The following is a 16326-nucleotide window of genomic DNA, read 5'->3' as shown; positions in this document are numbered from 1 at the left end:
ATTAGGAAGAGGCATTCACCAGACACCAAACCTCCCAACACCTTAATCTTGAACTTCCCAGCCTCCAAAACTATAAGAAATAAATTTCCATTGTTTATAAACTACCTGGTCTCAGGTGTTTTGTTAGCAGCACAAACAAGCTAAAATACTTGTCATGAGGACACTCAAGCAGCCCAACAGAGAGAACTATGTGGTAAATAACTGATACTTACTATCAATAGCCAATGATATATCAAGGTATCCCATCCATAGCCATGTGATTAGAAGCAAACCTTCTGGATATAGTCAAACCTTCAAATGACTTTAGTCACAACTGACTTCTGGACTATAACCTCATGAGATACCCAAAGGTGGTATTATCCATCTAAACCACTCTTTATTTATTTATTATTTTATTTATCTATTTTTTAAGTTGATAAAGAAAAGAGGTTTAATTGGCCCACGGTTCCAAAGTCATACATGAAGCATGACTAGGGAGGCCTGAGGAAACTTATAATCGTGGCAGAAGGAGAAGGGGAAGCAGGCATGCCCTACATGGCTGGAGCAGGAGGAAAAACTAAACCAATCTACTGACCTACAGAAACTGTGAGACATTAATTATTTGTAGTTTTAAGCCACTCCATTTCAGAGCTTGTTATTTGGCAAAATAATAATAATAATAATAATAATAATAATAATAATAATTAAAAGAGATGTTTGGTGCCAAGAGTAGGGTGCTGCACAAAACCTAACATGTGAAATGACTTTAAAACCAGCAGAGGGCTGAAGCTGGAAGGAATTTGGAAAGAGTATTAATGAAAGTCTAAGATGCTGGAACACACCATTATCAGAAACCTAACCATCTTTATGAAGGTTGCCTGTGAGACCTTAAGGGAAAGTAAAGAAAAATTTATTAGGAACTGGAGGAAAGGGATCCTTTGTTATTTAGTGCAATGATGTGGAGAGTAGAAAACATATTCACAATTTGGATTGTGAATATACCAAAGGATGTTTCCAAAAAGAATGTTGATGGTGCTTCCTGGATTTTTTGGGGGGGGGAGGGGGGTGCTGTTTATAGCAAAATGTGAGAAGAGAAAGTTAAGGGACAGACCTGAGCTTAAACAAAATGGAGATATAATTTGCTGCTTTCAAAATCCCCAGTGTCTCCAGATGGAAAATAATGCTAAACTTAAGAAAGGGCATCTAAGCAAAGATCAAATCCAGAATCTTTCCAGGAAAATATGGTATAAAGATGAAGCCAGTGATGCAATTATAAAATCCATTATCAAGGCCTAAAAAGAAGTGGAGAAGCACCTCAAAAAAACAATGTTCCATCTAAGAGGATTATGGGTGTTGTCCCTAAGCAGTCTCAGGAGATGCCCAAAGCCAAATGAGCTTATCTAAGAGAGCTGTGTATATGCCTTTTGTCTAACGGAGTAAATTCCCATGTCAGTCCATTTTGCACTGCCATAACAGAAAAACTGAGACTGGGTAATTTATAAAAAACAAAAATTTATTTTTTCACAGTTCTGGAGGCTGCAAAGTTCAAGACCAAGATGCCAGAACCTAGTGAGGGCTTTCTTGCTATGTCTTCACATGGCAGAAGACAGAAGGGCAAGATAAAACCAACTCTGTACATCAAGCCCCTTATAAGGGCACCTACTCCCATTCATGAAGGAGGAGCCCTCATGGTCTAATCACATTACAAAGGCTCCATCTCTTAATACCGTTATATTGGCAACATCTGGTTTTGGAGGGGACATACTCAATCCACAGCACCCAATAAAATTTTTAGAGCACAGGGTATTTTGTAGATACATAGAGAGATAGAAAGACAGATAGAAAGACAGTTCACCAACATGCCATGGACCAATCAGAGCCAACTTAAGGCCCTTCAAATGACACGACATGGATAATTCTGACCTGGACTGCCCATTCATTTTAAACAATGGTGACAAAAGGCCTTGTGCCTTTTTTGGTTATAGCCATAGGAAACATTGTGTGTTACTACGTGATAATACATTGTTAAATGTCAACAGTAGTGACACAAATGGATTGTGGATGCATTATGTTGACTTTGTTTTAACAGACTCTTTTTAGACACCTACTAAAAAGAAAACACAGTGCTATGTATTTTAGGAGAAATAGATAAATAAAATCTTTTAAAGTCCCAAACATTCAGATGTCCACCCTCTAAGGAGTGGAGGGGAATAGATACACATATATAAGTAATGTTAATATACACCAGAATAATCTCATTGTTCAGTTCCCACCTATGAGTGAGAACATGCGGTGTTTGGTTTTGTGTTCTTGTGATAGTTTGCTAAGAATGATGGTTTCCAGCTGCATCCATGTCCCTACAAAGGACACAAACTCATCCTTTTTTATGGCTGCATAGTATTCCATGGTGTATATGTGCCACATTTTCTTCATCCAGTCTGTCACTGATGGACATTTGGGTTGATTCCAAGTCTTTGCTATTGTGAATAGTGCTGCAATAAACATACGTGTGCACATGAGATCACCTGGACTCGGGAAGGAGAACATCACACACCGGGGCCTATCATGGGGAGGGGGGAGGAGGGAGGGATTGCATTGGGAGTTATACCTGATGTAAATGACGAGTTGATGGGTGCTGACGAGTTGATGGTTGCAGCACACCAACATGGCACAAGTATACATATGTAACAAACCTGCACGTTATGCACATGTACCCTAGAACTCAAAGTATAATAATAAAAATAAAATAAAATAAAATAAATAAAAAATAAAAATATACATACACCAGAATATGAGATATGCTGCCATAGTATATAAAGATATTGATGCCAATTAGCAAGCATCCAGGCAGTCTTAATTAAATGTAGAAACAAGGCCTTCTACCTTAAAACCCCTGACCCTCCCCTTATCTGACACTCTACTCTGGTCAACACAAACTTCATTTTTTTCCTTAAACAGGTTCCAGATAATAGGCCCGTTTCCTCTTTTAAGTGTTTTTGTTGTTGTTGTTGCTGTTGTTGAGAAATCGTTCAGACCTACACAAAGGTACAGGAATACTACATCTGTGAACCCACCACCCAACTTCAGAAACATATTACAAATAGAGGTGAAGTCCACCTTGTACCTCTCCCCAATTAAACTGTCCCTTTTTCTCCACAAGATCTTAAGGTGCTTATCATTCTCATATATACATATCTGCATGTTACATGTGTATGCATCACTGACATGTATGCCTTTTACTGTAAATGTACATAACCACAGTCATTACAGTGAATGTTTTACATGTTTTTAGACTTCATATGCATGGTATAATGCTTATATCCTTCTGGAACTGGTTTTTTTTTTTTTCCTCTTACCCACTTTTCACTGCCACCACCCAATCTTTACTTCTTGTTTTAAGTTGAATTGGGTCCTTCAAAGAGACATGTTGAAGTCCTAATCCCAAGAACCTGTGAATGTGACCTTATTTGAAAATATCATATTTGCAGATGTAATCAATTTAAGATGAGGTCATACTGGATTAGGTGGGCCATTAATCCATGACTGGTGTCCTTAAAAAGAAGATACACAAAGACAGAGACACAGGTGAAAACACAGTGTCTGTGAAGACAGAAGAAGAGATTAGAGTCACGTATTTGCAAGCCAAAAGATACTAAAAATTGATGGCAGAAGCTAGGAGAGAGGCATGGAATAGATTCTCCATCACAGCCTCCAGAAGGAACTAACCCTGCTATCACCTTGACTTCAAACTTCTAAACTACAGAACTGAGGCAACAAATTTCTGTTGTTTTAAGCCACTCTGTTTGTGGCAATTCATTATGGTAGCCCTAGGAAACAAACACATTCCTCCAGGCACTCTTTGTGTCTCAGGCCCCTGAGAATTTTAGTCTCTTTCCCAGTCCATACTTTACTGTGCTGTTCAGTTTACCTGCAACCATACCAAGTTAGAGAATTAAGGCTGGTCCTACTGTAGGTGAAGTTTGTTTTCCTCCATTGCTCTAAACCAGTGGCTCTCAAACTTCAGTGTGTTCGGGAGCACCTGAAGACATGGAAGACTTGTAAAACCCTGATTGCCGGTCTACCTTCAGAATCTCTGATTCAGTAGGTCTGGAGTAGGGTCTGAGAATTTGCATTTCTAACAACTTTTCAGCTGATGCTGCCACTCAGTAGCAGCCCACTAGTACCATGTGGTCTCCAGACAGGCTGGGTCATTCATCTGATTCTTTCAATAAAAGTCAGTAGAGACTAGACCTCTACCTCTGTCATTACACAAATTGTTTATAGCTTTGTATTTTATTTTGGGCTGCAATAACAGAATTTTTAAAAGGCTTCCCAAATAGTTGAAAGACTTATCTTAATGATAATATGCTAAACCAAAACAAAAAGATACAAAGATAAATTTCAGTCAGTATTATTTTTGTAAAAAATAATCTGCAAAGTACTCATTTCAAACAAGCTTTTATTTTTTAACATGAACAAATGCTGTCAAACATATACATAAAATATAAGAGTAAAATCAGATATCAGTTGACATCATTTTTGTGTAATGAACTTTAACAAAACCAGTTGTTTGAGCTACTGAAAACTAGAACATCCATGAAGAGGAAATTAATTTCTTATTTCTCCATCTATTTCTTTCTCCGCCTCCAAGCTATAAGATGAAATAAGAAACAATTAATATTTGTACAACATTAACATGCACTAATAAGGTTCTAAATCTATGAGTCAACCGTGTGTACATCTGTTGTCTCAATAAGGAGAATAAACATTTTCCTCTTGTAACACAGACCCTTGGATGTTAGGATGCTCATACATTCAATGGTTTCAATGATCAGATCATATTAACCTTACTGCCCTCTTGTCCACAACTAGCAATGCTTGTTCCTTTCTTGAGAGGTCACTTTATGAATTCCATAAATCTTTCCACCTTAAAAGTCTGTTCTCTTTACACAAACCATATATATTCCAGACCCTCAGTTTCCATATGAGAATGAGGCTGTTATCAGGCATCCACAGATAAGAAAATTCAGAAAGAGAGTGAAAGGCAATAAAGAAAATATATGCTAAGACTTAATTACCAATTCAGTGATAAATGATAACTAATTTCTGTTCTTTTGAATGTCATATGAAATAAAAAGATATAAACAGAACTAATATTTATGTCGTAACCACAAAGTGTGGTCTCACTTGAAATCCTTAACTTTTTACTACTTTGTAAATACAGTAGTCAACCTTCTCAAAGACATTATCAGTACAAGAGACTACATTTCTGTGGTCAAGCGATTAAGGTCAAACTAGTGCATGGCCCAGCCACTTTGCTGCTCCTTCTTCTCGTGACCTTTCTGTAAACAAATATCGATCTCCACTACTGGGTCTAATAGATTTCCCATCTGTAGCAATCTTAGAGCTACAAGATAAAGGACTTGTAGCTATGAATGAAATACATTTCCGAACATATTGCCTTCTATTTATCCAATATGAAAATACATTATTAGCATTAAACTTTTTAAAATTTTACCAATATTTTGCTTACTTAGCTTACAGAGAAAAATTAAAAACATAACGCTGCTAGTAAAAGGTGTATGTCAGAAGTGGTTAGTTAATACTCAAGACTATACATGAATACCTGGATTTTTTGAAGGTGCTGTCCTCTGCTGAGTCCGGATCCTTTTCTAGTCCTTCTTCCAGTTCTTCATTTTCATCCTCTTCTCTCTCCTTCTTGCCTCCAGCTTCTTGAGCCTCTTCATCAGAATTTTCATACTTATATTCAGTTGCTTCTTTAGAGAAGAATAATACAGACATTGGGAGACTTTCTCCACAAAAGTACTCCAGTTTATACTCAGTAGCTGTATCCCATACTCTATGCTCAGCAGAACCTGGGGAATAGAAATATGTCGGGGAAAAAGAATAGCTGAGAATGTTCCTACTGGTAAGTACAACACTTCCATGACCCTCACATTTTTGCTTCTTGATATTTTTCACCATAATATTTTTCCCCTCTTTCCAACAGATCTCATAACCTGTGCTGCTGATTATTCCTAGCCCTTGGGAGAAGAGATCGGAATCATCTAGGTCTGATAATATTTGGTATGTTTTTGTCAGAACTTCACTAAAAAATATTTCTTTAATTTAACTTTTGTGGTGAAGCTCACTGGTTTCTCAACCCCTGAAAGATTTATTTTCATGTCTTTCAAGTGCTCTAGTACAAGTTCATCATTTTCTGGGATCATCCTACCAAAAATCCTTACATTTTTAAAAGCTGTCAACCTAAAGTGAGGTATGCCATCTATTTGCCCTTTGTTTTCATGCTCTTTCCATTTCCTCCCAAGGTCCTCCCTTCCTGACCACCTACTTCCCACTGACATTCACTTTCTATGGGCTCATACGTTACACTGATAATCTCAGATATTTTATCAAACAGAGGTTGGTAAAAGGAAGCACATTTACTTTTTCAAGACTGTAAAGACCTTTATAGACTTGAGCTTCTAGTTGTGCATATGCTGCCTGAAGTTTCCTGACAGCATTGACCCGCTGCTGAACAACGGCAGGTAGGCTCTGAGCAACTAAGCCAGCTGTGCCAACAGAAGTTGCAAGGGTCCCCCAGGACTTTGCTGCCACTCTCAGGTCTCAGCCCCCTACGCTGCACAGACTCCAGTCTCCCAGGACTTGGAGGCATCAGCCAGCACCTCATTCTCCCAGACCTCCACCTCCCCTCTGCTTCCTCTGCCTGCAGGAATGAGGCGACCCCTGCAGCTTCCTCTGGATCCCGGGGCAAGGCTCCTTCTGCCGGATACACGCCATTCTAGACCTCCGCTCCCACTTCTGGGTCCTCCCACTCCCGGGTGCTCCCACCCCAGGATGCTCCTGTTCCCAGGTCCTCCTGCTCCCGGGTCCTCCTGCTCCTAGATCCTCCCACTCCTGGATCCTCCCACTCCCCTGGCGCAAGTGTCTCTCCCGGGTCCTCATGTTCCTGGAAACAACACGCAGTCTGCATGGGGCCAGACCAGGATATGGTCTTTATAGTAATAATAAATACAATATAGAAAGAAATGGACCAGATCCTGGAATAGGGACTAAAACATCATCATGGGAACTCACAGGCGCCACAAGCAATTTCTGTATCCTCTTTGCTGTCCTTTTCCTTCTCCTCCTTGTCCTCATCCTCAGCCTCCTCCTCGTCCTCCTCTTTGTCTTCATCCTGTTCCTCTTCTTCATAGTCCTCCTCCACTCCTTCTTCTTCCTTCTCTTCTTCACCCTCCTCCTCCTCAAATTCCTCCTCCTCCGTTTCCTCCTCAAATTCTTCTTCCACCTCATCCTCCTCCTCTCCTAGCTCCTCCTCCTCTCCCAGCTCCTCCTCCTCTTCTACAAGCTGAAAAAACCAGTTATCAATGGGGTCCCAGGCCTCATCTTCCTCCTCCTCCAAAACGGCATCTACTGCCTCCTGGAAATCCTCAGCGGCCACCTCTGCCTCGACTTCAGCCACCCATTCTTCAGGCACCAAGGCACTCCCAATGAATCCAGGGTCCAGGGCTGCCCCGTCACAAGCTCCACTCTGGCTATGTTGAGCCAGGTCTCGCTTCTCAGAGGCAGACATGGCAGGAGGGACTCACCAGTCAGGACCTCAACTAGAGCAGCAAATGGGGCTTCAGCAACAAAGGTAGCAAAGATGGCGGCCACCCAGATCACTGCCGCTGAGGAGAGGGAGTCAGCTGGCAGTCGGGCCTGCTGCAAAGTGGTGGGGGTGGCAGAGAAGGCAGCCAAACAGGAGACAGCTGTCTGTGACAGTGGCTGTGAAGGCCCCGGTACAGGAATGTGGGGCAAAGTGGGACCCACCAAGGCAGCCACTAAAATGGCCACGGACAAGGTCAGCCACAGGGTCAGAGCCTGGATGGGTCAACAAATGGCAACTTCCGTTCTTACAAACTGTAAACTCATTTGCTGAGAAGTGACGATGGAGATGCTCTGTGTCCAATGAGTGAGCAAGGTCCTCAGCTCTCCTTGAGGCCTTCGGGTGCTGGGCTTCCCATCCCTGCCGCCGCCCACTGAGCTCACACAAGTGTGGTCCTTTTAATTCTACCATTGCCAGCAAACTATAGTGTTCTGATATGCTGGGCCTCCTGGGGCATGTGACCTTAATTTGTTTCCCAGTTTCCACCTGGAGACACCTTGTGCCAGTAGGGACACTGTCATAAAAACATAAAAAATAAATCAGTATATAGATAAAATATTAGTGATGGTAAAGAGAGAGAATTTGGATATTTTAACATTATTAAATCTACTTAGAAAAGAATACATAAAGTTTAAATGGATGCAGTCAGAACGGAGTTGAAGAAGTGTTAAAAACAGGAAAATAGCCAGGCGTGGCGGCATGCCACTGTAATCCCAGCTACTCGGGAGACTGAGACAGGAGAATTGCTTGAACCTGGGAGGCAGAGATCACACCATTGCACTCCAGCCTGGGTGACAGAGCGAGACTCCGTCTCAAAAAAAAAAAAAACAGGAACTGGAAGGTGATCAAAGAATGAATGTTGCTAAATCCACCTGCAGCCTCCAAAGAGTGAATAAGGATAGAGAGATACTGTTTTTAAAGGACCAGGATTAACCATGACAAAGAGTAAAAGGACAAGCCTCCTAGAATGATTTCTGAGACAACAGTAAAAGACACTTTGTCATATTTAGCCCCATTTAGTTAATACGTCAAGTGTAAATGATCTTAAAATTATGAAGGAATCAACAACTATTTTATACTGATTCCATTTACCATTGCCAGTGACCACAGAAGCACCAAAAGAATTGTAAACTAGAAATAAAATTCTAAGCCCACCCCATCAACTGAACAGACTCCCTCTTGGCCAGTGGGAACCCAGGGAAACCTTAAAAACTGAATTCCCTACCATGACAAGAAGGGAGGTCAAACATGCCTCATGATACCCCTCCCCTTTTGTAGTCTAGACAACAATCAACCTGCAGAATGTTAAAATAGAGATAATAAGACTGACGAAACAGAACCTTGTGGCAATAAGATACCAAATTATAAACAAAACCTAGGACTATGCCAGGCAAGGGTTAAGTCATGCCTGCAGGCAATCAATCTTGCTAAACAGGTCATTTTGACCCAGTATATTGTGATTGGCTCTGATATAGTATTCTTATCTTAACTTGAACATTTCTTTCTTCTGACCTCAAGTTTTAGACAGAGCCTTACTCCTTTAACCAATTGGAAATTAAATAATCTCCAAATTCACCTATAATCTGTAAGCTCCACTCTCCCTCAACCCTGCGCTTCAAGATATCTTGTCGAATCAATGTCTACCTTCCATGTATTGATTTATGTTTTCACCTGTAATTCCTGCCTCCCTGGAATGTATAAAACCAAACTGTATGGCATTCTATTTACTATCAGCAAAAATAAAAATAAAAAATAAACAAACAAACTGTAACCTGGCTTCCTCAGGACCACTTACTCAAGGCTTTTTGTGTTAGTGTTTTCCCTGAACCACAGTCACTCATATTGTCTCAAAATAAACCTATTTAAAATATTTTACAGAGTTTGGTTTTTCCGTAAACAGAATGCCAGATGAATCCTCTGGGTTTCAGACATATTCCTCCCTATCCCCATGATGCAGCAACAACCTTTATCTCTGCATGGTGCAGGGGTCAAAAGAAAATTTACCTCTGTGCCCTCTAACGCAGATTAATTGGAGAAAAAGCACACACATTCATTAACACATACACAAGAAGAATCACAGAGTAATTGCCTCATGCCCCAATGGGGCGTAGAAGCTTATATACCATCATGAAGTTACAGAAAGAATGGGGGCTTGGATTCTGGCAAAACAGGTTATGGTGGCAGAACCGGTTATAGGAGGGGGAAGAAGAGAAATTCTGTTGAGGGGCAATAAATGATTAAAAGGGAGAATGAATAGATCATGGAACAAAGATTAACTTGTAAATAGTTCTCTTGGGAATTTGAATGAGTCTGACAGATATTACCATGTGAAATGGTTTGTTCAGGTGTGGTTACATTGTTCTCCTTGGTAGGTCCACACTTCAGGCAGAAAAAGAAACTTCAGAGAACTCCATCTGTGCTTTGGGAGAGACAGAGATTGAGAGGCAGTAGGGTGGAGGATGGTCAGAGAGATCTAGATGCTTTTTCAGTTCAGCATGTCAAAGTGCCATATTTTGGGGTATCAGTTTCTGAACCCCAACAGTGATAATCATGGTTGATTTTCCCTGTTGGTATATAAACTCCTTTCTTTGCCTGCTGATCCATTACCATGAGGAAACTGAGGTGACCAGGCAGTAGTTGTAGCCTCAAGTTTAATAGAAACTAACCTGTGTCTCTTACTGGAAGCACTCCCTCTTGGGATACAGGGCATCTAATATGGCAGACCTTAAAGTTTCAGGGATAGGAAGTACACATTCTGCAAATGTGCTATGGAGAATGATGGTGAGAAGAGCTGTTGTAGCCTCTCTACAAAGAAAGGATGGACCCCTGTAACAGTTAATTTTAGATGTCAACTTGACTAGATTGAGAGATATCTAGATGATTGGTGAAGCATTGTTTCTGGGTGTGTCTGTGAGAGTGTTTCCAGAAAAGATTAACTTGTGAGTCAGTGAACTGAGAGAGGAAGACATGCTCTCAATGTGGATGGGCACTATCTAATCTGGGGTTAGGCATCCAGAAGAAGGGAGATATTCAGCTTGTTTGGTTTTCTTTTTCATGCTCTCTCTCTCTTCTAGAGCAGGATGCCCTTTACCCTCTCCTGCCTTTGGATATCAGACTTCAGGTTCTTCAGCCTTTGGACTTTGGGGCTTGCACCAGCAGCCTCCTAGAGGCTTTCAGCCCTTTAGCCTCAGATTAAAATCTTCACCCTCAGCTTCCCTGGTTTTGAGCTTTCAAACTTGGACTGTGCCACACTACTGGCTTCTCTGGGACCCATGCTAGTGGGATCTTTCATTCTCCATCTTATAGAAAGCCTATCACAGGACTTTGCCTTTGTGATTGTGTGAGCCAACTTGTTACTGGTAAAGCTGGTTCCCCCCAAAACTGGATCTTTTCCTATTCAGTGTTGTGAAGCCAATACACAAAACCAAAAGTGAGCCTCGAGCAGTGCAGTCTTGTTCGATGGCCATGAAATTGAGAAGCAGGAGTGTGGCTCACAAACCAACTTCTCAGTTCACTCATGAGAGCTGGGAAAACACAGACATAGGATATCTTTAATGAATGGATTGGGCATTAAAAGCAAGGGGAGGGCCAGGAGAGGTGGCTTACGCCTGTAATCCCAGCACTTTGGGAGGCTGAGGCGGGTGGATCATGAGGTCAGGAGATGAAGACCATCCCGGCTAACATGGTGAAACCCCGCCTCTACTAAAAAAACACCAAAAATTAGCTGGGTGTGGTGGTGGGCACCTGTATTCCCAGCTACTTGGGAGGTTGAGGCAGGAGAATGGTGTGAACCCGGGAGGTGAAGCTTGCAGTGAGCTGAGATCACGCCACTGCACTCCAGCCTGGGCAACAGAGCAAGACTCCATCTCAAAAAAAAAAAAAAAAAAAGCAAGGGGAGGAATATTCATGTCTATTCATGTATTTTCTGGTAATGGGCAAAGAACTTCTGAAAACCAGAGTACCACCTTCTGTTTTGTCCTTCTATGGTTTCTTCCCGTTGTTGTCATGAAGACTGTCAACTGTCATGGTGTTGGTGTGTTATTATTTAGTATGGAATTTAGACTATAATGAACCTAGAGGTTCTTCAGAGGTTGAGCTTCCATCTTGGATCCCACCGTCTTAGCCCATTTGGTCACAAAAGCAAACTTCTGACCTCAGGCATTCTGTTTCTTAAAGATAAGCAGAGTTTAAGGCAGGGTAGAAATTTACCTACACCATGTAGGCATTATGCTGGGTAAGAATTCTCCCTACAACCCCCACCTAAAATTTAATTCAAGACTGATAACATCTTACACAAAGCAAGTAGGTATGACTTACTACTTACATAATTAATGCTTTCAGAGGAGAGGACAGGCTTCCCAAGATGATCTGAAAATGGCTTGAGAAAGTGGAAAAAGAAGACTGACTTCAGGTTTTTGTTGTGGTTAGGGAGAGGGGTCAGGATGAGGGTTCCAATTGCACAAGTATGGACTTGCATGGTTTGAACCTCCTACTAGTGCCCAAGGAGAAATTACCTAGGACTTTTTATCAGTTTGCCCAGATATATGGGGTGGAGGGGAAGAAGGGGGGTTGAGGTTTAAAAGCTCTCAGCATTCAAGTATTCAAAAATGGAATCAGACTCCTTTATATAAGAGCCAGTCTGATTTTTTACCCCTTGGTTCTCAGATTCATATACTCTAGATTTGGGGGCCACAGCATCAAATATCAGTTTTTAGTTCAGATCCTGGAGGAAAGTGCCCTAGCTGCTCAAATTGTTGCACCTAAACTGATACATTAGCTGAGCTGCTTTACCTGAATAATAGAATGAAGACAAACACAAAGGAGATGTTGATGAACATACATACTACTCCCTGGTGAGCCTGAGTGTAGTCTAAGGCCAGTCTATTATTCATTAAAAGCTATACAAAAAAAAGTTTAGACTGATTAGCTGATGTTTTAGAGTTTGTGCCATCTCATTGGCTATGGTTGCTAAAGCTAATGATTTGTTCCTGACCATTGTCTCTGGGGCATGGACACTGATGCCAGGGGTATAGAACCAGGAGTCAAAATACCCCCTAGCTAGGACAGCCCTCTTTACCCAGTGTTCCAACAAGGGATAAAATGGGTGGCATCACCTTCGGTGATTACTGGGAGCCATACATGAGCTAAAATGTCACCACTACCCCCAATGGAAAGGTTCTGTGGCCTCCTCTCTAATACATACAAGTATATTACCCAAAGAGGCTTCTCACGCTTGGTTTTGTATTGGTTTGGTAAAATCACATGGGTGACATCATTGAGTAGACACAGTTTTGATAGCCATACATGGCATAGGCCACTGGTGCATCAGGAGAATCATGTGGATTAGTACCAGTCACACACAAACAAGATTGTACTGGTCAGAGTGTTTGTACATGCATGAAGGGATCCAAGTTTGACAGCCGTGCCTATGGAAGATTTTCAGCTTTTTAGCATGTGGATGAGAAAGATGGACCTCAATGTGAGTCAGTCAGCTGTGGCTACCACTTGACTCAGATGGACCTTGGAGATATTTGCCAAGCAGTAGTACTGAATCCGGGGGACATAGAACATTGATTGCTCCCCCATTTCCATACTTTCCAAGGTCTAAAGACCCCATATACTGAGGTTGTTACTTTCCCCCAGGTGATGAGGTTGTTGCTCCCCCTCCATGGCCACACAATCTGTTGGTCCTAATCCAGTAGTCAGTACCTTGTCTACTCACCCATCCATTTCCCACTTGCTCCCAGACCCACCCGGATATGCCAGGAGTTATGTGGGCTATGGTACAATGGTAGGAATTTCAGTGATCTATTATTGTCTATTCAATTATCTAGTATTATCTATTGCTGCTTGAGTGAGCCACTACAGAGGTAAATCCAAGCTTCAGAAATTCTACCAACGGATCATTATCCTTGTGATCTGTGACATCCCATGCCCAATGACAGAAGCTAGGTGATAGCAGGAACAATAGGTTGGAGTCTATCTCACTTTGTTGTCTAAGGTGAAAAAAAGAGGAATGGTTGGAGATTGTCAGTGTAGAATCACTGATCTAGAAGCCTGGTCTCCTTGTTCTCTGACCCCTTCTCTCCTGACATTCACACGACCATTGAAAGATAAATATTTCTTACAGGGAGAAGCCTTAGATAATAACCATACAGTCTGACTATGATGTGTAGTCCACAATTCTGGCAACATGGATTGACTAGAAATACTTTACAGTCAAGGTTTTGAAAATTTACTCCACCTCTTGATGATGCCAGCAGCCTGAGCAAGAAAAGGGGCGTGGGGTGCACGGCGAATGACATCCCCATCAGTGCATTGTTGGGTCTCCTTAACCTTGAACACTGTGCATTGGAAGACTGTAAGTGGCAAGAACATAGTAGAACTCAGACTCAAGTATTACCGTGGTATTCCCAGAATCTGCAACTCACACAGGAATGGCAACTTCATAGTTGGAATAGATTTCTTTTTTTAAGGTTTCCAACACATTTTATTTTGCAGACCACTGCAAAACGTCTGCAAAATTTTGCATCATCTGTATCAATTCCTATAAAATGTCCAATCAATTTCAGTTCAGTAGCAGGCTCTTCCAACTGGAATAGATTCCAATGGCTGTTAGATACCAGAAGTAGCCACAAGATGGCAGCAGAGAACGGAAGTAGACCGTCAGGCATGGTCAAGGCTCAAAGTCGTGTCACCTACTGATAGATGACACAGATGGAATTCTTTTAAGCCCATTGGATTATGGTGGAATGGTCACTTGCCCAGTCCTATGATGAATACAGATAGCATTGCTATGCACGTGCAATTGGCCACATTGTTTGATTAAGGCTTTTCTGAGTATGGATGCTTTCCTTTGGCATTCACATTACATAAATGTTCTGTCTGGCTGCAGAAATGGCTTTCCAGAGTTCCTGGGCCAATAGAGGGATGCCTTTTATATATCAGTAGTCATTCTCCATGAATTCAAAGAGACAGATGAGCTGTTTTCACTGACACTAACCCAAGTGTCAGTGAAAATACAATATGCCATTTCTCTATGAGTGTTATATAGGACAAGGATGGCAGTATTCAAGTCAGCCCATTGTGCTGACTGGCCCTCACTGTAGGAGGTCTTCCGGGGTTGTCCTTGGGGTTTAATTACTGCCAATACCCAGTGACACTATTAGCTTTTACTTCAGCTGAGTCATCAGTAATCCAAGGTCAATCATCCTTGGGGATTTGGAAGTGTGATCACCAGATAGCAAAAGGCTTCCCTTGTGAATGAGCAAGGGGAGGTTCAAAATCCTCTAAAGGTATGTAACCTGTTTGTGTAAGGAAGACACAGTTGTGGGACCAGATTTGCCTCTCTCTTAAATATAATATTTCCATTTAATAAAAGAAGACTGTTGTGCCTGTCTGACTTTGCTGTAAACATCTCAATGAACAAACCCAAGATGGAGGTGTCTGGGCAAAATGTTACCTGGCATTCCAGATTAAGGTTCTCATTCTCCATAACTTCCCAATAGAAGGACAGTTAGTTATTTCCCAAATGGAGTGTGATGGATGGCCTGGTCAGGGAACTTGACGGGCACATACAGGTGGAAGCAGTCTCTCTTTGGTAGAAGCTCAACACAGGATAGTCATCAGTAGCAGATACTTGTAGTTCCAAGGGACCCCTGGGGTTTTACAGGCCCATGTCACTCCCTAGCCTACCTGTTATTACCATAACCAGTGAAATTTGCTAGATTTTCTGCTCAACACATATGTAAGGTGCAACAAACTGTCTGGATGAGGCACATATTGTCTCGAATATCCAAACAGTCAAATTAACTTCTGGGCTTCTTTTTAGGTAGTGGTGAGTCAAAATGCAAGTAACCTTCCGTTTTATATCTTAGAGATTGGTATTTGAGCCTTAGCCCACATGGCTGTCAATAATTTGACTTGGGTGGTTGGTATCTATATTTTATTAGGAGTAATGAACCACCCCTTGGCTTTCATGCAAGTCAGCAAACAGCCATTACCACTTATTCGCTACTGGGGCTTACCAGCACAATATCGTCAATATATTGGAATCAAGTTATCCAAGAAGGGAAAAAAACTTATTCCATACGTCTGCATGCTCATTGATGGCAAACATCAAGAAAATCTAGGTTCTCTCTCCAGATATAGCATAGTAATTGTGTGGAAGCTACAGGGACAATGGCTAAATTCAGTTGGCAATAAGCCCCCACCTCTCATTCACCTGTTTCACTAGACACTCAGGGCCATTGTCGAGAAATAAAAGCTTTCAACACTACTACTGTCTTTAAGTCCTTCATCAAGGCCTTGATTACTTTCTCATCTCCTGGAATTCTATATTATTTCTGTAGTGTAATACAAGAGAGAACTGGAAGTCTAGTTGGTGGTTTTCGTGTAGTCTTTTCACTATCATCATATTGTAAGATGCTCTTTTTCACAAGTGGGAGAATCCCCCTTCTTAGACTCTATGAGTACTCACAGTAAATGCATGTAAAACAGTAATAACAATTATACCTCAAGCAGTAAGAATAACAGCAGTGGTGCATAATGGGAGTCTAAGTGACCACACCCAGATGGTTACAGTTAATCCCCTTCCCCATTTCACTACATTGCCAAATTCAGCCAATTCACTGGAGCACTTGCCCCTCAACATAATCTGATAGGACAGTTATTTAAGC

General features: G+C 41.5%; 1 protein-coding gene across 1 annotated transcript; it reads right to left on the bottom strand.

The window, feature by feature from the left end:
* Positions 1 to 4451: 4451 nt before the first annotated feature.
* Positions 4452 to 7826, bottom strand: LOC105499706 (aspartic and glutamic acid-rich protein-like). Its single transcript, XM_071089074.1, has 3 exons — positions 7078 to 7826; positions 5606 to 5855; positions 4452 to 4630 (listed from the first exon to the last, which is right to left on the bottom strand). Exons 1-3 carry the CDS (start codon positions 7571 to 7573, stop codon positions 4588 to 4590), a joined length of 789 nt encoding a protein of 262 aa, XP_070945175.1. The 5' UTR covers positions 7574 to 7826; the 3' UTR covers positions 4452 to 4587.
* Between the last annotated feature and the right edge of the window lie 8500 nt (positions 7827 to 16326).

The sequence above is a fragment of the Macaca nemestrina genome, chromosome X (genome assembly GCF_043159975.1).
Source record: "Macaca nemestrina isolate mMacNem1 chromosome X, mMacNem.hap1, whole genome shotgun sequence".
NCBI lineage: Eukaryota > Metazoa > Chordata > Mammalia > Primates > Cercopithecidae > Macaca > Macaca nemestrina.
The sequence above is the reverse complement of the archived record's forward strand: the minus strand, read 5'-3'. Positions and strand labels throughout refer to the sequence as shown.

Coding starts and splice junctions, on each gene's coding strand:
- LOC105499706 (XM_071089074.1), bottom strand. CDS start 7,573: ATGTCTGCCTCTGAGAAGCGAGACCTGGCTCAACATAGCCAGAGTGGA. Junction 5,856..7,077: donor AGAAATTGCTTGTGGCGCCT/GTGAGTTCCCAT, acceptor TCTATTCCCCAG/GTTCTGCTGAGCATAGAGTA. Junction 4,631..5,605: donor AGCACCTTCAAAAAATCCAG/GTATTCATGTAT, acceptor TTCATCTTATAG/CTTGGAGGCGGAGAAAGAAA.